Consider the following 21,394-nt stretch of genomic DNA (forward strand, 5'->3'; position numbering starts at 1 on the left):
AACGTTAGGGGGGCGCGATTAAAACTCGGGCTGCAAATACTTAAAGGTTGAGAAACGCTGGTCTATGAGATAGTGCTGGTGGTTGTGGGAATGTTTTCCAGGTATGGTGAGTTCAGCTCTAGCCTCATCCCATCTGTCTTCTTTTTCCATTATGTCATGGTGCACATGAGAGACTTAAGTCAGACAAGACTCTCCTCTGTTTGTGCAGTCTCAGACACCTGCTTTCATTGTTTTATTGCAGCCATTGTGAATGAGTTGTATAGTATAGTATAGTATAGTATAGTATAGTATAGTATAGTATAGTATAGTATAGTATAGTATAGTATAGTATAGTATCTAATCCAGTGAGCACTGTGCACACTCTCTCTAACTTTGGTATCTTTGGACACAGCCAGAGGGTGCTGCTGGGGAGGACTGTCCTTGTTTCTTCATGACCCAGAAATGTACCGGACAGGAGACCAGAAGCAGTTCCTTGGTCTAGTTTAAAACAGAGCCCTCTGCCTCACCTAAGAGTCAGGAGACAGTGGAGTAGAATTGTGTGTGGCATACTTTGCTGGTTTTGTATGAAAAAGTGTCACTTTATTTGAATCTGGAATTGTGTTAGGCATTACCGTGTCTGTGGTTTGAGGGTTCAGTGACGCCCCCTAGTGATTACAATTTATAGTGTAGATGCATAGTATTATTTTTGCACATTTTATGTTGTTTCCATATGCTAAAATCATTTAAATTAATCAATCCACTCAATACCTTAGAATGACAAAGCAAAACCAGAATTTTCCTTTTACTAATTTAATACAAATAAAAAAGTAAAATATCAGGTTGACAAAAGTATTCAGACCCTTTGTCATATACACTTGTAATCTGACTCAAGTGCTCTCAATGGCTGATCATCTTTGAGATGTTTCTACACCTTGTTTGGAGTCCACCTGTCGTCAGTTCAATTTATTGGACTCAATTAGGAAAGACACACACAGCTGTCTATGGAAGGTCCCACTGTTGACAGTGTGTATCAGAGCCAAAACCAAACCATGAGGTCAAAGGAACTGCCTGAAGAACTTAGAGACAGGATTGTGTAAAGACACAGATCTTTTAATGGCTACAAAATGATTCACAAGCACACCACTGGGGACAACCATAACTCTTCTTCAAATTGACCACAGAGCCAAACTGAGCCATTGTGGGAGAAAGACCATGGCAAGAGAAGTGTCCAAGAACCTGATTGTCACTCTGGCTGAGCTCCAGTGAACCAGTAAGGAGATGTGAGAAACCTTCAGAAGGACAGCCATTAATTACTGCAACACTCCCCTGATTTGAACTTTATGATGGAGTGACCTGTACGGTAACCCGTGCTCCGTAAACGACACATGGAAGCACATATGCAGGATTCTCAGACTGTGAAAAGCAAGGTTCTCTGGAAACCATGCACTGCTCATCATCAGTGCAATACCACACCAATAGTGAAGCATGGTGTTGGCAGCATCATGCTGTGGGGTTGTTTTTCAGTGGCAGACTAGACAGGATCGAGGGAAAGCAGAACAGAGCAAAGTTGAGAAATGTCCGTAATTAAAACCTGCTCCAGAGCACTCCGGACATCAAACTGGGCTGAAGGTTCACCTTCCAACAGGACAATGACCCCAAGCACAAAGCAAAGACAACATAGGAGTGGCTTTGGGACAACTCTGGGAATGTCCTCAATTTGCTTAGCCGGACTTGAACCCAATCAAACATTGCAGTGGAGAGCCGAAAGCAGTCGTCCACTGATGGTCTCCATCCAACCTGACAGAGTTTGAGATGATCTGCTGAGAAGAATGGGAGAAACTCCCCATATCAAGGTATGCACACCAAAGAAGAATCCAGGCTGTAATCACAATGAACTACTGACTAAAAGGTTTGCAAAATGGGATTATTTCAGGGTTTTACTTTTAATAAATTTGGAAACATTTCTAAAATGCTCTTTTCAGTTTGTCATTCTAGGGTATTGAGAGTTACTTGATTAGGGAAAAAAATAATTGAAATGATTTTAGCACAAGGCTACAACATATCAAAATGTAAATACTTTTTGAATCCATGTTGTGGAGAAATCTTCAGAAAAAACGAGCAGAGTCTTCAAAAAGACAGTCAGAATTTAGACTTTATTGGGTAGCAGAGGAAACCATTGCAGTTCATGAAATTAGCCTGGTGGAATGGGCGCAGCTCGTTTTTATTTCAGTTCTAATCACAAAACATCCCCAATTCATACATATTTCTCATCATCAACTTTACATGTTATCTTTGTAATATGACCTTGTGCTCTACTTGTTTTCATAACAATGACCTCGCCTTGTAAACTACTTTCCCATAATAATCATCAATCTGTACTGTATCTGTACATATTGTATAAAGTGCCTTTGATCAACTTGTTACCTAATAACAACAACTTATTTCTTGTATAGCCTGAAATCACACAAGGAATGCCTCCATGGCCTCCAGGCCCTTTCTTTTGACAGCCCTCCTGCTGGACATTTTAAGAAGACAAGAAAAAAAAAACTCATCGAGAAAAAACAATGGAAGAAATCTTGGCAATTCAGAGAGAGAGATAGAGACCCCCTTCCACATAGGTTGGATGTCAAAAAATGGGATAATAGTGAGTTGGTCCCCCATTTGCCTCATGATGTTCATCAGGGCATGGACTCAACAAGGCTTTTAAAGTGGGGGAAAAAGATAGCAGCCTACACTGTCTCCAAAGCATCCCATCTAACTGGCGTTAGATTTCTACTCCAAATGGCAGACTTCATGGAATTCCAATGATGCTCAAAATGTGTTGACTTTCAGAAAAAAAATATGTTTTAAAGCGTTTTCATCAAGCATTCTGTGTACAGTATGTGATGATCATACAGTATTGGGACACCTGACCATTACACCAATAGGGACTTTAATGACATTGCATTCAAATACATAGACATTAATATGGAGTTGGTCCCCCACGTTGCAGCTAGAACAACATCCACTCTTCTGAAAAAGCTTTCCACGAGATTTTGAAGTGTTTCTGTGGGAATTTGTGCCCATTCATTCTGTAGAGCATTTATGAGATCAGGCACTGATGTTGCCTGAGAAGGCCTGACTCGCAGTCTCGGTTCCAGTTCATCCCAAAGGTGTTTGATGGGTTTGCAGTCAGGGCTCTGTGCAGGCCACTGAAGTTCTCCCACATTGAACTCATCCAACCATGTCTTTATGAACTTTGCTTTTTGCACTGGGGTACAGTCATGCTGGAATACAAAACGGCCTTCCCCAAATTGTTTGTTATAAGCATAGTGTTGTCCAAAATGTCTTGTAATGCTGAAGCAATAAGATTACCCTTCACCTGAAAAACAGCCCCACACCATTATCCCTCCTCCAACAAACTTCACAGTTGGAACAATGCAGTCAGGCATGTAACGTTCTCCCGGCATCCACCAATCCCATACTCACCCAGCTGACTGCCAAAGAGAGAAGCGTGATTTGTAGCTCCATAGAACACGTTTCCACCACTCCATTTGACACGTGGCATAGGACTTCATTGACTCCGCTCTATGATGTGGTCTTCCGCTTTGTGGCTGAATTGCTCTTGTTCCTAAATGCTTCCACTTTTCTGTAATACCACTTATAGTTGACCGTGGAATATCCAGCAAGGATGAAATTTCATGAACTGTCTTATTGCAAAGGTGGCATCCTATCACAGTACCACACTTGAAGTCACTGAGCTCTTCAGAACGACCCATTTTGTTTCACAAATGTTTGTAAATGTAGACTGCATGGCTAGGTGCATCATTTTATACCCCTGTGGCAATGGGTCAGATTGAAACACCTGAATTCAATAATTAACTCTTTCAGGGTGGACAGTGGTAATCAAATGTAAATGGACTCTCTTTGCTAGAAGGAAAGTTAGCTTCATTGGTTTGACTGAGATTCCCTGCACGAGTAGCAAATAACAGCAAAAATAGCATTGACATCTAGCGAGAGATAGAAGTGAATGTGCAAAGCAAAATACTCTGTGGATGACGTTTTGCATATTATCGTTGAATTGGACTCTAACTTGTTGAACTCAGATTTTGATACAAGTCATCGAAAATGAACATGAGTTACCAGCATCAGCTGATCGATCCCCAGTTGATCGTGTTGCTGACATGCATACAACAACATTTGTCTGGGAGGGTCACCACTTAGAATGACAAGAGGAACAAACCAGATTACGATGCACTGCGAACTGCAACTGCTCTGCCGCCTCTGCCACGCAAAGACAGCCTGCGCAGCATGCAGCAACAGACGTTTTATGTTGATTTCTGTATGAAACCATTGCTTTGTATGCTTTTCAGAAAACTGTGTTTTTTGGAAAAAAGTATTCAGCCCTCAAAGAGTTAAAAGGTGTGTCCCAATACTTTTGTCCATAAAGTGTTTATGTTATTGAGCACTGCAATGGTCTGTTACCTCATCCATGGTTCGTTCCTACATTTCACCCAGTGCTGTTGTGATACTCACTGGCTTTATGCAACCCTGAACTGAGTTAGAAGGATGGATCCTGCAGTTGTCAGTATCCCATTAAGGGTTGGTACTGACAGAAAACATGGATGGGAACATGCAGGCTTGGAAAATGAAAGCACTGATGAAAAAATATAAAACTACTATATTAAAGAACAATTACTCTTTTAAAAATAAAACCAACTTTGCAAACTCGATAAAATGAAAAGAAGAGAAAGGTAACATTTGCGTTCGCTTGGTCTTTGAAAAAGCTGGGAAAAGATATTGTTTCTCAACTAAGATTTTGGCATCCACAGCCTGTAATCTCTATGGAACTTGATCCACTGCTTAGACTGGAAAAATCTGCTCTTTTCTCACAAATGCTTTTTTTCCAAATATTACTTGTTCTCCAAATTGGGTATCGAGATAAACCTTTCAGCGTGCAAATAACAGAGTACTTCTACTGGGCTTGAAAGACAAGCACTTGTGTGCAGATTTGATTTGAATAACTGCCATATTCTGTAAGTACAGAAATCAGATAGGTTGCTTAACCCACCCACCTCATGCACATGCATATTTGTTTGCCAAATGATACAGTATTATATTTATGATTGGTGACACTGTATGGGCCTGAGGGATGTGTGTAAGTGTGTGTGTGTGTGTGTGTGTATCCTTCAACTAACTGGTGTTCTGTCCAGGAATTGCTCCTATTTTATACTCCAAGCTGCTGGAATAAGAAGCAGGGAGTCCAGGGTATGACATCCTCAATACCCCAAATTGAAACAATTTATTAAAATGGGTGGATTATAATTCTCAACATTTTTACTGGGATGGCACGATGGTTTAGTGTCAGCGTTGGTTACCAGGGTTCACATCCTGGGTCCTCCCTGTGTTTGCATGTTCGCCCCGTGTATGTGTGGGTTTCCCTCCTGGTGTTCCTGTTTCCTCTCACTGTCCAAAGACATGCAGGTTAGGTGAATTAGTGATGTTAAATTGGCCCCAGCATGTGATGCATGTGTTCACCCTGAGACAGATTGATGTCTTCCTGCCTTACGTCCCATGTTAGCTGGGATAGACTGCAGCAGCCCACCCGCAAACCTGGTCTGGATTAAGCGGGTTAGAAAATGACATGACATCTTTAATAAATGATTTAACTGCTTATGGGATCTTTTTTTTTCTAAAACAGTGTATTTCACATGACAAATTCATTTGACAAAGGGGAGTACACCCAGAACCAAAATTATAATCCTTGGAAATCCATCAAGCTAATAACAGAACTTTTCATAATCAGATGTGATGAAAGTACTAAGCAAAGAAGCTTTCATATTTTTCCATCAGCCCTTCTTCTCCATGTTAGATTTGTATTAAGCTTTGCTGTCATTACTACATACAATAGCCAACTTAATCCAGTTCTGGGTATGGATGAGTCTGAGCAGCACTGGGCACAAAGCAGGAAACAGCCCTGGTGAGGAGGCCATTCTTCTCACACACAACCCACACTCACATCAGGACAATATGGAGTCACCTGTCAACCTAACAGACACCTTTTTGTGAATGTGGAAGTAAAACTGGAATACCTGTAAGAACATACAACTCACCCAGACAAATACCAAGAAAGGAATTCAAACCAGCAGATGAGATTCTTGAGGTGGCAGCAGTACCCATTGTGCCACCATGTCAATCACTAGTCAGAAATTCAAATTAAAAAAATATTTTACTGCTCACAGATGCAATAAGTCAAACCCAAAGAACTTCTATAGAGCTTTTAATGAGCAACATCTGTAATGTCATGTTGAACAGTGATAACTATAAAGTATAAATGTCAAATGTCATTTTTCACTCATCAGATAACTATTATGACCTATCAATTTAAGGCATTTAAATACTAAAATATAAAAACACTGGTTGTTTAAGGATATCTAAATGTAATTAAGCTATCTGAACGTGTCTTTGTTATTTCCTGAAACTGAAGTTCTAAGTTCTAAGTTATCCAATGTAAATTTTAACTGAACACAACATTCTTTGGTTTATCAAATTCAGGGTCTTAAAGAATTAAGCCTATCCTGGATGGAACCCCCAAACCACTGCAGAGACCACTGATGTTCACCCCCTGACTCACATGGAGCCAATTTAAAATTGCCAATTAAGGTATTTCTTTGAGATAAAGAAAGGAAAGTTAAAATACCAGGAGACAAATCCACACTACTCTAGGAGAATGACCAGGCGCAGGAGCTGGGAGACAGCAGCACTCACCACTGTGCCACCATGCTGATACTCAGCAACATTTTCTGATGCATTTGCATGTAATGCAAAAGGCACCTACTGCAATAGTCATGTCTACCTGTCTGTCTATGTGAAACAACTCGGCTTAGTGAACCAGTTTTGTTGAAATTTGACACACCAATTGTTCATAGAAATTTGCCTAGATGTTCAAATTTCCTTGAGATATCTTCAATACAACACTCTGTACACATTTTTGAAATTTTAAAATCTCCCATAGAAAATACTGTAAATGCATAATTTGCAGACTTGTCTAATATAAAAAAACAATTTTATTTTGAGATCAGTTACTTTAACTTGTATGTTTTTGTACTTTTTTTTTCTTTTACTCATTCTACAGTTGCTGCTGACAGCAAAACAGTAACCGCTTGAATAATGAAGCAAGTACATCTTGCTACAGAACACTGTATGGGGCAGAGTCAGATGATTGAGTTATTACCATTTAAGAAAGATATGGCATTGAAATGCATTTATTTATTCAATTCACTAACATTGATATTCTTCATTTACTCATTACAGTAGTAGTGATACTGTTTCTTTATTCATCACCATACAAGGTAAGCACCATCACTTACTATACCAGAATGGACAGGGAGATCTCATTTTATGCCAACTCCCTACTAGCAGGTGCCCCTTTAAATCTTATATCACATCTCCAGTTAATTCAAAACTCTGCTGCAAAGGTCGTTACACTCACCAGCAACAGCAGATACATCTAACCCACCCTACATCACCTTCACTGGCTCTCTGTGTCATAGGATTGAGTTCTATGAATAACCTTCAAAGCTTTAAATGGCCTCTCACCGGACTACTTCAGTGACCTTCTCCATTGCTGTGCTCCTGTTTGCCCACTGAGGTCCTCTGATTCTGGCAATCTTGTTGTGCCCTCACACTAACCTGCACTCTATTGGGTGACAGAGCCTTCAGCTGTATAGCGCCCAGACTTTGCAATGACCTCCTTAAATTAATGAGATCAGCTGACTCCATTTACTCTTTTAAAAAAACAGCTTAAACTCATCTGTTCAGGAAGGTTTTTTCCTAATAACCTAACAGATCTGCCTCTTCTTTCAGTTTACCTCTCTGTCCGGATGCTCAGGATAATTTGTGTGTGTGTTATATTTTAAATTATGTGATTTGTTCAGGCATTACTTTTAGCATTGAATTAAGTATTATACTCTGGTTTATTCTTTCTATTATTCTGTTTAATGCTTTTGTATATCCTGTGTTTATTTGTTTATGGTTCTACACAGAAACTATTTGTATCATTTTGTTTTAAGCACCTTAAGCATGGGAAAGGTGCTATATAAATAAAATATATTATTATTATCAACAATCTGCCTAAATCTTCAGCCCCCTCCCCTCCTTGACTCTGCGGATGTTCAGCATTTTGTATGAACTTCAGTCACAGCAGCTCACTTCTCCTGCTTCTTGAACTCCAAGTGGGAAAATAACATGATGATCATGTCCAAAGAAGTAAAAAAATGTAGTGGCAAAAAATTAACTTATGTAGAAATGCATGAAAGATGACGTGGTGACACTTTATGCTGCAGTGATTAAACATGTACTCAGTATTTCCTTTACACTGAACGCAATCTTTTGGCTGCAGTACCTAAACACTATGCCATATTGCAAGACTTTTCCAAAGATTTTTATTCATAGTCTTCATCTCTCTCTATATAAAATCCAACAACTGTCTCTCTTAACGGATTTAGATCAGGTTTTTTTCTGTAATTTGCTTGAACATTCCGGTTGATTTTGTGACTTCTTTCATTGGGCTATGTATCATAGTTCACTTGCAGTACCGATTTATTTTTGCGAATCTGTGAGGCACACAACAGGCTGAGGGAAGAGGTGGTGGGGCCCTCCTTCCTCACCCCTCCCTCCTCATTCACACGCCAGACTTGGAACATTCCTTACCTCTGCTTAGCTAGCGAATGACAGAACTACTCAATGGATTTAAATCAGGATTTTTTCTATAATTTGCTTGAACATCATCACGCTAAGAATTATAGTTTGCTTTCCGGAGCAATATATTCACACTAATCCAAAACAGAGGGTGCGGGCCAAGGGGAGGGGAAGGCGTGATGTCAGGGGTGGGGAGCCGGGTGGGGCCCTCCTCACTCATGCGCCAGCCTCCATTCGAGTTGATCTATCTCTCGTCACATTTTGGAACATACTCTGCCTCCACTTAGCTAGCAATACCTGTTTGTTTATTGATTTTTAAAGTTTGTTCTGTTCAACTGCTATGCGGGAGGAGCCATGGGGGAGAGTTAGTTGTAAAATAAAAATGAAATGTGAAAATGTCCTCCTGATGAATTGGTGTCATGTCCAGGTCTGATTTTTAGTTTGTGCTCAGAGCTACCACAATAGGATTTGTCCTTCCACTCCCACCTCCCCGCCAAAATGAAGTCCCTGATATTGCATAAAAGTCTTATTATGTACAGATTCTGTGTAATCTAAAATCAGGTAGATTGAACAGCTGTGATCTCTTTAACTTCCTTTTAAAGAATAATATCAGTCTATCTTACCACCTATATTCTAGTCTTCTTATCCATTCAAAGGATATGGAGAGGTAGTCCATCGGGTAGCATTGGTTGCAAGGTGAGAACCAAACCTGGACTGGACACCATGTATCTCGATGAGCCAATATAGACTCAATCAACATCTTACATATTTAGGACATGTAAGGAAAAGCAAAACATTTGGATTTTTTTAACCTTATAGACAAGGGTAGTAATATGCAAATTTGACACTGACAGTGTTACATCACTTTCCTATTATCTCTGCTCCAATTTGAAGGCAGGTATGTCTCTTAGAAAAGGTGATCAAAAGTGTTGTTAACTAAACCAAATAAATAAATAAAGAAGACTAAGATAGTAATTCAGAGAAAAGCCTAACAGACAACATAATTGATGGTCTAGCACACACACACACACAGGTTACATGAGCATCTTGACATACAGGTAAACTGATAGAAGGGTAATAAAGTCAGGTACAGCTAAAAGTCTTCCTGAACACATGAGTTTTGCATTGTTTATTAAAAGAATTCATGGAGTCAGCAGATCTAGGTCATTCCAGAGTCTCAGTCGAGCTGCCCTGTGGGACATCCTGAGGGTTCATGGGATCCCCTCGAGTTTGCTGGACATCATGGCCGGCCTGTACACTGGTACTGTGAGTGCTGTGCAGAGTGGATGCAGGACCGCTGCGTTTTTCCCAGTTGATACTGGGGTTCATCAGGGGTGTGTTTTTGCTCTGACTCTGTTCAATGCTTGTATTGACTGGGTGTTGGGCAAGGTCGTGGGGTCCAGCGGCTGTGGGACATCTGTTGGTGAAGAAAGATTCACGAATCTTGACTTTGCTGACGATGCTGTGATCTTCGCAGAGTCAATGGAGGCTCTGATCGGGGCACTCAAGAGACTGAGTGAGGAGTGAGTGGGCTTGCGAATATCCTGGATAAAAACCAAGATCCAGGCCTTTAATGACCTCTTGGGCACAGCTATCAGCAGTGTGTCTGTTTGCGGAGAGAGTGTCGACCTTGTTGAGAGGTTTACTTACCTTGGCAGTGACATTCATGTCTCTGGTGACTCTTCCTATGAAGTCAGTAGACGGATTGGGAGAGCATGGGGGGTCATGTGGCGCTCCTGATATCTATGCAGAAGGACAAAGGTCCAAGTCTTTAGAGTCCTGGTGCTTCCTGTCTTGCTATATGGTTGCGAGACATGGACGTTATCCAGTGACCTGAGATGAAGACTGGACTCCTTTGGTACTGTGTCTCTTCGGAGAATCCTTGGGTACCGTTAGGTTTGACTTTGTGTCGAATGAGCGGTTGCTGATGGAGTCCTGAATGAGGCACATTACCTGCATTGTGAGGGAGCATCAGTTATGGCACTACAGCCATGTGGCACGTTTCCCTGAGGGTGATCTGGCTCATAAGATCCTCATTGTTGGGGACCCAAGTGGCTGGACCAGGACAAGGGGTTGCCCACATAACACCTGGCTGTGACAGATAGAGGGTCATTTCCGGATGGTGGGACTAGACCGCGTGTCTGCCTGGGGGGTTGCAAACCGGGATCCCGAGTTGTTTCGTCGTGTAGTGGGTGCAGCAACACACTGTACCAGTGCATGCTCCCCAACTTGACTTGATTTGATTCCAGAGTCTGGGCGCTATACAGCTGAAGGCCCTGTCACCCATGGAGTGTAGATTAGTGTGGGATACAACAAGATTGCCAGAATCAGAGGGCCTTAGTGGGCGGACAGGCACATAGTGATGGAGAAGGTCACTGATGTAGTCATTTAAGGCTTTGTAGGTTATTAGTAGAATTTTATATTCAATTCTGTAAGACACAGGGAGCCAGTGAAGGCGAAGCAGGATGGGTGTTATGTGCTCGCTGCTGCTGGTCCGTGTAAAGAATCTTGCATCCGAGTTTTGAAAAAGCTGGAGCTGTGATATAAGATTAATAATAATAATAATTCATTACATTTATATAGCGCTTTTCTCAGTACTCAAAGCACTATCCACACAGGGAGGAACCGGGAAGCGAACCCACAGTCTTCCACAGTCTCCTTACTGCAAAGCAGCAGCACTACCACTGCGCCACCTGTGATGGTTAGAAGGGGCACCTGCCAGTAGGGAATTACAATAATCGATGAGGGATGTGATAAAAGCAGGGACAAGTTTCTCAGCGTTAGAAAAGGAGAGGAAGGAGCAAACATGTGATATGTTATGGAGGTGAAAGTAAGAACGTTTCTTAATGTGATTTATGTGGGCGGAATAAGAAAAAATGACACCAAGATTCTTTGCAGTAGAGGCAGGTCTGATGAGATCACCGCCAAGATGGACTGGGAAGGAGCTTATTTTATTAAGTTGCATTTTAGTCCCAATTTGCAGGAGTTCAGTTTTGTTGCAATTTAATTTTAAAGAGTTCTGCTCCATCCAGGTATTAATTCCACTGAGGCAGGTTGTGAGCTGAGAAAGCTCTGATGAAGTTCCACTTTTAACATTGAAATAGAGTTGAGTATCGTATGCATAAAAATGATAACCCAGTCCAAAGCTACAAATAATATGGCCAAGGGGAAGCATATAAATACAGAAAAGCAGAGGACCGAGGACAGAGCCCTGTGGAACCCTTTGTATGACTGGCGCTGTGCTGGACCTTATCCTGTGGTCATCTGTGTGCTCACTTTATGTTGTCTATGCACACATTGCAATGAGATTTGCTCTTCTAACTTTGCTCTGGACATGGCTAAATATTTGCTCCCTGTTGTAACACCAAGTGTACAATGACATTCGGCTCTTTCAAAGATTCAGTCTGAGGGCCATAAAAGGCATTATAATGTTCAAACAAAGCCAAAATGATTCCTTGGAAGAGCTTGGCTGTTCTAAGTCTGTGAAGTTTGGAGATGGGGCTATATAATCAGTTTGCTTGATCTGGCAGGCAGCTTTATAAATCCCCACGCTTTTGAAGACTAAGGGCCAGTATCAATGGTAAGCAAAGGAATTAAAGGTGCCTTACCTTATCAGTGCAAGCATGTTTGAAGAAGTCAAAACAACTGCAAAAGCAGACTTAGCAGCTCCCTGGGTCACAAAGCCCAGTTTATGACTGTTAACTTTCAGGTCCGCTGGCTACTTGTATGGCCGATCTTTTGACCCCCATTACCTTCCTATTTATTGTCTTTACCTGCATCTTTGTTTTAATGAAAATAAGTCACTCTTTAGTTACCTCTATAGTGAGTATAGAAAATTCATATATCTATGGAGAAAAGAATCATTATTTGGTACAATGACATGAACAAAACAGGCTATTTAACTCTGAATCAATTTAATAAATACATACTTGAGCATGGGAAAGGTGCTATATAAGTAAAATGTATCATTATTATTATTATTATAAGCTTAAGAATTTACTGATTTATACTAATTTACATCCTGCCTGAAGAAGGGGCCTGAGTTGCCTCTAAAGCTTGCATATTATAAACTTTTTAGTTAGCTAATAAAAGGTGTCATTTTGCTTGACTGCTCACTGATTTATAAAATGAACTTGCTGTCCGTGTCTTTTTCTTACTTCTTGAGTGATATGGTTTAGTATTTACTCTATCGAAACTCACTTTTAAGGAAGAGGTCAGTTTTAAATCCTTGGAAAGTGTACTTGTGTCTTTTTTGGTTACTGAGACATTTTTTGAGATGCCCACCTTTAATCTGTGGCTGAGAAAACATTTGTTTAAAAAGAAGTCCTGCAATGGAATAGCAGATTATCTGCTGTTAATGCCTGCATTGTGTGTGATGCTGCTGGGATAGGTTTAGGGTGACCCTAACACTGGATTAAGTGGGTCAAGTTATTAGATGCATGGATTTGCTTAAGTGGGCTGGAGCCCTGCCCAGGGTTTGTTTCCTGCCTTGCACCCTATGTTGGCTGGGATTGGCTCCAGCAGACCTCCGTGACCCTGTATTAGAATATAGCGGGATGGATAATGGATGGATGGATTTGCTTAAAATCCATCCATCCATCCATTTTCCAACCCGCTGAATCCGAACACAGGGTCACAGGGGTCTGCTGGAGCCAATCCCAGCCAACACAGGGCAGAAGGCAGGAAACAATCCTGGGCAGGGAGCCAACCCACCGCAGGACACACACAAACACACCCACACACCAGGCACACACTAGGGCCAATTTAGAATCGCCAATCCACCTAACCTGCATGTCTTTGGACTGTGAGAGGAAACCGGAGCGCCCGGAGGAAACCCACGCAGACACGGGGAGAACACGCAGGGAGGACCCGGGAAGCGAACCCAGGTCCCCAGGTATCCCAACTGTGAGGCAGCAGCACTACCCACTGCGCCACCGTGCCGCCCTTGTTTAAAATGTCATTTATAAAATACATACTACAAAGAAATGTTATCGGAGGGGATAATTTGCTAATTAATACCCTTATGGTCTTTCAAAGTAAGGAGTTTATCTACTTAGAAACTTTACAAGAAGAAAATGTTACTTATGTTTTAAAATCCCTAAATAAGTGTGATATTAATAAACTGCTCAAAATAATTAAAGGAACACTTTGAAAAGACATCAGATCTCAATTGGAAAAAAAAACCCTGCTGGATATCTCTACTGATATGGACTGGGTAATGTGTTAGGAACAAAAGGATGCCACATCATTTGATGGAAATAAAAAATGATCAACCTACAGAGGGCTGAATTCAAAGACACCCCAAAAATCAAAGTGAAAAAATGATGTGGAAGGCGAGTCTATTTTGCAGAAATTTCATTGCAGCAACTCCAAATCGTACTCAGTAGTATGTATGGCTCCCACGTGCTTGTATGCATGCCTGAGGGGGCATGCTCCTAATGAGACGACGGATGGTGTCCTGAGGGATCTCCTTCCACATCTGGACCAGGGCATCACTGAGCTCCTGCACAGGCTGAGGTGCAACCTGGTGGCATTGGATTGACCAAAACATAATGTCACACCCAGAGGTGTTCTATTGGATTTAGGTCAGGGGCCAGTCAATGGTATCAATTCCTTCATCCTCCAGGAACTGCCAGCATACTCTCGCCACATGAAGCTGGGCATTGTTGTGCACCAGGAGGAACCCAGGACCCACTGCGCCAGCATAGGGTCTGACAATGGGTCCAAGGATTTCATCCCGATACCTGATGGCAGTCCAGGTGCCATTCTCTAGCCTGTAGAGGTCTGTGCGTCGCTCCATGGATATGCCTCCCCACACCATCACTGACCCACCACCAAACTGGTCATGCTGAACTATGTTACAGGCAGCATAACATTCTCCACGGCTTCTCCAGACCCTTTCACATCTGTCATATGTGCTCAGGGTGAACCTTCTTTCATCTGTGAAAAGCACAGGGCGCCAGTGGTGGACTTTCCAATTCTGGTATTCTATGGCAAATGCCAATTGAGCTCCACGGTGCTGGGCAGTGAGCACAGGGCCCACTAGAGGACATCAGGCCCTCAGGCCACCCTCATGAAGTCTGTTTCTGATTGTTTGGTCAGAGACATTCACACCGGTGGCCTGCTGGGAGTCATTTTGTAGGACTCTGGCAGTGCTCATCCTGTTCCTCCTTTCCCAAAGGAGCAGGTCCTGCTGTTGGGTTAAGGACCTTCTATGGCCCTGTCCAGCTCTCCTAGAGTAACTGCCCATCTCCTGGAATCTCCTCCATGCCTTTGAGACTGTGCTGGGAGACACAGCAAACGTTCTGGCAATGGCACGTATTGATGTGCCATCCTGGAGAAGTTGGACTACCTGTGCCACCTCTGCAGGGTCCAGGTATCGCCTCATGCTACCAGTAGTGACACTGACTGTAGCCAAATGCAAAAGAAGTAAAGAAACAGATGAGGAGGGAAAAATGTCAGTGGCTTCCACCTGTTAAACCAGTCCTGTTTTGAGGGTCGTCTCATTGTTGCCCCTCTAGTGCACCTGTTTGTTAATTTCATTAACACAAAAGCAGCTGAAGCTGATTAACAACCCCCTCTGCTACTTAACTGACCAGATCAATAGCCCAGAAGTTTCATTGACTTGATGCTATACTCGGATTAAAAAGTGTGCCTTTAAGTTTTTTGTGTAGTATACATGAGGCCTAGTGATAAACTGGCATCCTGTCCTGGGTTGGTCCCTGCTTTTGCCAGGAATGGCTCCTGTGCTCTCATTGATGATGAATTGGATTAAGCAAGTAAACATTTAAGAAATAAAACCATTTATTGATTTAGCTGTAGCTTTCATTACAAACATACTTAATGTCCTCCTGTCTTTCCAATAAGTTTTAATATAGAACAGTCAAGTTATGGGACTTGCTCGGGGTAATTCTTTGGTCAGGTGTGACAGTCGAACTGATAAATTTGTAGTTTACTGGGACACAGTGAGGGACAAAATCTATGAGACAAGACTCCTGACCAACATATGAGAGGGAGAGGTGGATCTTCGATTTAAAAAGACAATCCTATGAGGCTTTAATTTACTGTTTATGATATGCACTGACTATTTTTGAAGTAAAACTTGAGCAAAAAAAAGCACGTGTTTTGCATGCTCTGTGCATATGACTGGATAACGGACATGTGGACTTTTTTTCTATAGATGTTTTTCACACTGCCATTGTAATGCATTAGTCACCAGGTAGCTTCTGTTGTATAATAAACATTTATCTCTCCATTATGAATGGAGAATTTAGAGTCACCCATCATAAGAACAGTATGATCATGCGATCTGAAACCAGTACTGAACAGGCTAGTTGACATATTTTGTCATTACCTTAATGATTAAACCATAGGATCCAGTGAGATTAATGTATTTAGTAATCACTTTTAACACACTGGAAATGTTACTCACCTTCTGCTTAGTTGTAACTGAAGCTGGTATTAAAACTAAGACAGATCTGAAGTTTCCATGTAACATTTGTCAATTAAGCACCTGGACCACTGGATCATGACGTGTTTTTTTTTTTTTTGTTTGTAAAACTTAACTATTACGATTGTATTGGCATACAATAGGTACATAGGTTGCAGTGAAGCTTGTAAAACATGTCCATGTTGGTTACTGAATACTTAGTGGGACATGCACCTTCAATAACGGAGATTACCCGAAAAGCTACCCAGGATAGTGAGTTAATCCACACTGTCTACAGGTATGTCCACTCACTATGGCCCTTTGACCTCCCTTTCTCCATGTTCTTTCTGCCAGAGCCTGGCGCTTTATTTCGCTTTTCCCTGACTGGTTAATCATTTCTTTGTCATTATCTGCCAAGAGTTCTTATCTCTCTTTCTGTCCGTTTATAACAGGGTGCCTTTATCAACCAATTCTTTGCCATGTGATCTTGCCGGCCTATCAGGGGCTTCCAATTTTGAATTCTTCCGATGAGCACCCATCATGAGATGGGCCGCTTTTGGTTTACAGCAGGTCACTAATTCGGAAAACGTGCAGAGTCCAATAGAAGGGATATGCTGACCACTCTTTTTTAGCGCAAACTTTCACTGAAGGTTATACTACATTTTTCATTGTCAAGGACGCAAAAGTTTACAAGTTGCATCTGGTGTATCCCAACCCTCCCCACCCCGGTCGATATCATATTTTTTTTTTTCCTTCCCTTTCGAAGAATAACAACCGATAATGTCGTCTGCAACTCCAACTGGTATCAGACAGGATCAGAAAAGGCACGATGTCGCCGTGATAGGTAAGTTGGACTCTCCCTTTCCGGGGAGGGTGAGGGGCGGTCGACGGTGCGGCTCAGTCTGCCTTCCGCATGTCTGATGAACCGCAATTTCAGCACACGTCAGTGGTATGACAAGCAGTCCGGCGAGCCGCGCGATACCGTCACACGCTTGGGCCGTTTTCGGAACAGGTGGGCTTTGGAACACTTCTGTCAAGAGAGCGAGCGGCTTTCTCCTTTCACAGCTTCGACCACCTAGCAGCTCGCTTAAAACGTGCAACTGGTTTGACACATAGCTTCTAGAATGTGTATAAAACATTTCCAAAACAGCAGGGATGCAATAACTTGGTTTATAATAATTTGTAAACAGCAACTGCCGAGATGGGATCCAACCTTAAAGAGCAATCTAAGAAACTGTGAACTTATTTTTAGTATTTTTTTTATTTAATACAACGCAACTGTTCTTCTATCGTGAACATGAAGCACAAACATGAACAATCGCAATGAAGTTTATTTTAAGGAATACGCTTCTAATGCTATCCAAAATTTAGAAACGTGGTGTTTTTTTCGCGAGGATAAAAAAAATCTCCGGATTTTTCTTTTAATTACTCTTACGTGAAATTAAATATGATATATTATTTTAAAGAATTTTACTAAAACCGTTTAAAAGAATGAAGCTTTATTTCTGATAATATGAGTTTTGCTTTTGAATTATTATTTTTTTATTTGTCATCATGCAGGTATTTTCGTTTTTAAAATAAATGTTGACTTGTATGTATTTCTAGTAAAAAGTATTATCGGGCAATACATTGGAAATATATGTGTATATATGTGCAGCTACCTATTAATAATACATTTATTTATATAGCGCCTTTGGTAATGGACACTAAAATTGACAGCTTGTAATCATCAAATGAGACATTTCTTTATTTTCTTGTGGGAAATAATAATAATAATAATAATTGTTAGTAGTAGTAGTTGTAGTAACGGCAGAAGAACTAGAGAAGGACGAAAAATAAGACTGATAAAGAGCTATTATGTATATAACCGTTATATGACATCTTTTTGTTTTATTATTGTCCATCCATTCATTTTCCTTTCATGTCATTCAGTTGTCCCACTGTATTATTATTATTATTATTGTTGTTGTTGTTGTTGTTGTTGTTGTTGTTGTTGTTATTAATTAAAACATCATTAGCTTCTTGTTGTAGCATTTACTAGTAATAATTTAAATCCACTCAGTTTCATATAATGTATAATTAATTATTATACATTTTATAATAGTGTAAACGATGAACTACTGCAAATTATTTACACTGACGGACCTATCTTATTAAAAATGTAAAATCGGCGAAAAATATACTATTTTATCATGAAATTTTTCTTATTTATTGCCGCTACTACTGCTCATTTCAGTGCTAATAACTTCACAAAACAAATCTGGTAACTGACCGCTACACTGTAGTTTTTATATACCTGTTCGTACGGTAAGTTTGTGAAACACAAAGAAGCACTTAAGTTTATGTTAAGGTCAAGACTGAGTTATTTTTCATTACTTCCGCTAGAATTTTATTTTTTGTTTTGTTTCATTTTAACAATAGTAATGCGTAACTCTCGTCTGATCGGTACAGTAACACTGCCGAAAAAGCCTCGCATATAGAAACCGTGATGACCAAATTAAATTTAAAGTCTTTCATGATACTCTATACTGTATTAGACATTGGTATCTATCTATCTATCTATCTATCTATCTATCTATCTATCTATCTATCTATCTATCTATCTATCTATCTATCTATCTATCTATCTATTAAAGTTCACTTTATACGCTGATGTGATAATTTGCATAACATTAATGGCATACTAATTTATCTGAGCACTCAAACGCTATCAAAGTGATTTGCTTAAAACTGTGTATTTAGTTCTTTATTCAAAGCACATCAGCATCTTATGTTCAGTGCCCAAGCTCAGATTGTTATTTATCTACGTTAATAACGACACAATAATAAAAGGGTCTCAACACGGCTTTTAAATATTTGCGTGGATATTCACTTACCGCCTTAAACAATCACTTCAATTGCGGCTCAGGATTGCTACAAATAATATTTTTGACAAAAAAAGTGGAATTCTCTACTACGTTGAAGATCAGCGTTAATTTATAGGCGACAGTAAATGCAAAATATTATGACATGAAAGGAATTTCCATTATGTCGCCGTTTTACCCTTTTATCTTGCCGCACTCACCTTTTCAACATAAAAGTTTTCTTTAGGGACGAAATTAAAGTTTAGATTTTTTTTCTTGCCAAAGAGTGATTTGTGTTTTGTCTATATTATTATTATTATTATTATTATTATTATTATTATTATTATTATTATTACAGGCATGCACGTATCAACAACCACCGTCATTTCCCCGACAGAAGTGCTAGGGGCACGCGGAAGGTCCATTTCCCGAATCTTTGCTCTCTAGAGTGAAGCAGAAAGCGTGTATTTTCTGTCCATTCACTTCGATCATCTGCAATAAAAGTTGTACTCAATCAAAAAACGAACTCGTTTTAATTCGTTACATTACGAAGGGAATACTTTCGGCGCAGTTAAAAGATGCACGTTAATGATTAAACGATATTTAGATGACGGGTTAGGAGACGCTCACGTTTTTGCCATTGTGATTCCAAGTACAGCAGAAGCTTTTTAAACGCGGCTGCATTAACTTAAAGGTATTTGTTACTGTATCCGATCCTTTCCTAAGAGCCATTATCATTGCCCTTGACAGGTAGTTTACGTCACCGTCTTTAACGTTTAAACGTGCGCTGTGTTTCTTGTACAGTAAGACAGCAGGACAGTGTGACATGGAGTTCACACTGAATTTACTTTGGAATAGCGGGATAGTTTTATTTACAAAATAATTAATTCCGCCCAGGCAGAATTGTTGTTTTATCCTGATGACATATGTTAGAACACATTTTGTCAAGATTATTATTATTTAATGCGCTCATCAATCCGATTATAAGAAGGAGGAACTGAAACGCACAGTACAGCGTATTGGCTTCGTTGATACAAGCTAGGAAAAGACGAAAATAATAAAGTAAACATCCTCTGAGGAAGAAAGTTGTGCCATTTTCTGCTACCAATAATGATAATTACCCCCTAACTCCTTTAAAAATATTTTTATCCAATTTAACAGTACTTGAGATTGTTATTAATCAGTTCCATTATTCTTTTTAAATATTAAAACCAAGAATAACGTGGGTTTTTTTTACCCCAAATTAGATCTGCATATTCAAATCATTAATACAGTGTCAGGCATTAGGGCCACAGAACAAAATAAGTAACCAGGTAACTTTTCGTTCACTTCACAATGATTTTTAACATGATGCAAATAGCATTGGCAAGCGTGCGGAAGAGCAGCGCTGGTTGTTTCCGTTAACCTTTACAGAAAACGCATTATGCCATCAGAGGGCATTATTAGTGGCAGTACGATGAACCGGCGCCCCGTCCTGTGGTTGTTTCCTGCCTTGCGCCCGTTGTTGCTAGAATAGCCTCTGGCCTCCGTGACCCTCAGTTGGATCAAACGGACATGAGGATGGATGTATGTATGTACAGTTATTATCAGTATTATTCTTTTTCTGCTAGCATTATTTTTGTTGTTTCAGCTGTGATTTAATATTTCAGCAAGAGAAAATGGATACCTTATAACTAAATAAGTAAATAAATAAATAAAAGCGAAGTGTAAAGCAAGCAAGATAAACATATTACATGTATAGTTATTGACTAATTATCCATTAGAAAGATACTTTTAAGCGGATCGATAGGGCTGTTGCTTATTTTTACGTCTGTCAGTCACCCCTTCGCACACAGCCTTAAGCTATCTTCTGCAATTCAGTCCCCTTCCTTTTAACACATTCTCATCTGTCGTACACTTACCTCTGCTTTTGTACATTGTGGGGGCTGGCTTGATGTGTTTTTCAAGATAACAAATGTCCCCTCAGAAGATATCTCAATTTTTTATAGAACACTGAAAAAAATAGAATTTGAGGCAAAGAACTGGTTTATTGCATCTTTTGAAGATTCTTAATTTCAAATTTGGGAACACGTAAAGCATGATCTGGGTTCCTAAAACTAGCCAGCGCATAAAAATCGTGCAGCTTAAATAAATCTTCACTATTTTACCTTACGTATTTTCATTTATGGATCCGAATATTTTCTTTGTAAACTGTTATGTTGTTTTGTGAAATTTATAATGCACGCAACATGTGGCCCTCAGCTCTGCGGAGTTTCGTGTGTAACGGCAGTGTCTAAGCGGCCCAGGTCCCGATGTGGCGTGTCTTTCATTCCGGAGACTTTCGGCACGTTGCGGTTAGTGAGAATCCAGCTTTAGGCGGAATTGTGTGAGAAAGCAATTGTCGTTGCAATCTGATTTTAAATCGTCTCTTCGTGGATTAGTTGCAAAAGATGTGGAGTGGAAGTATCAAACTGCAATTTTGATA

General features: G+C 40.3%; 1 protein-coding gene across 2 annotated transcripts in view; it reads left to right on the forward strand.

The window, feature by feature from the left end:
• Positions 1–16,619: 16,619 nt before the first annotated feature.
• Positions 16,620–21,394, forward strand: part of nr5a2 (nuclear receptor subfamily 5, group A, member 2) — a 204,680-nt gene continuing 199,905 nt past the window's right edge. Inside the window, exon 1 of one of the 2 annotated variants that reach the window (XM_028811054.2) lies at positions 16,620–16,931. In XM_028811054.2, the coding sequence (XP_028666887.1) occupies positions 16,868–16,931 (64 nt within the window). In that variant the 5' untranslated portion in view covers positions 16,620–16,867. Of the gene's footprint in view, positions 16,932–17,080; positions 17,100–21,394 lie in introns of those variants that run through there. The other variant, XM_028811055.2, reaches the window with a different exon arrangement.

The sequence above is a fragment of the Erpetoichthys calabaricus genome, chromosome 10, assembly GCF_900747795.2.
Source record: "Erpetoichthys calabaricus chromosome 10, fErpCal1.3, whole genome shotgun sequence".
Lineage (NCBI taxonomy): Eukaryota > Metazoa > Chordata > Cladistia > Polypteriformes > Polypteridae > Erpetoichthys > Erpetoichthys calabaricus.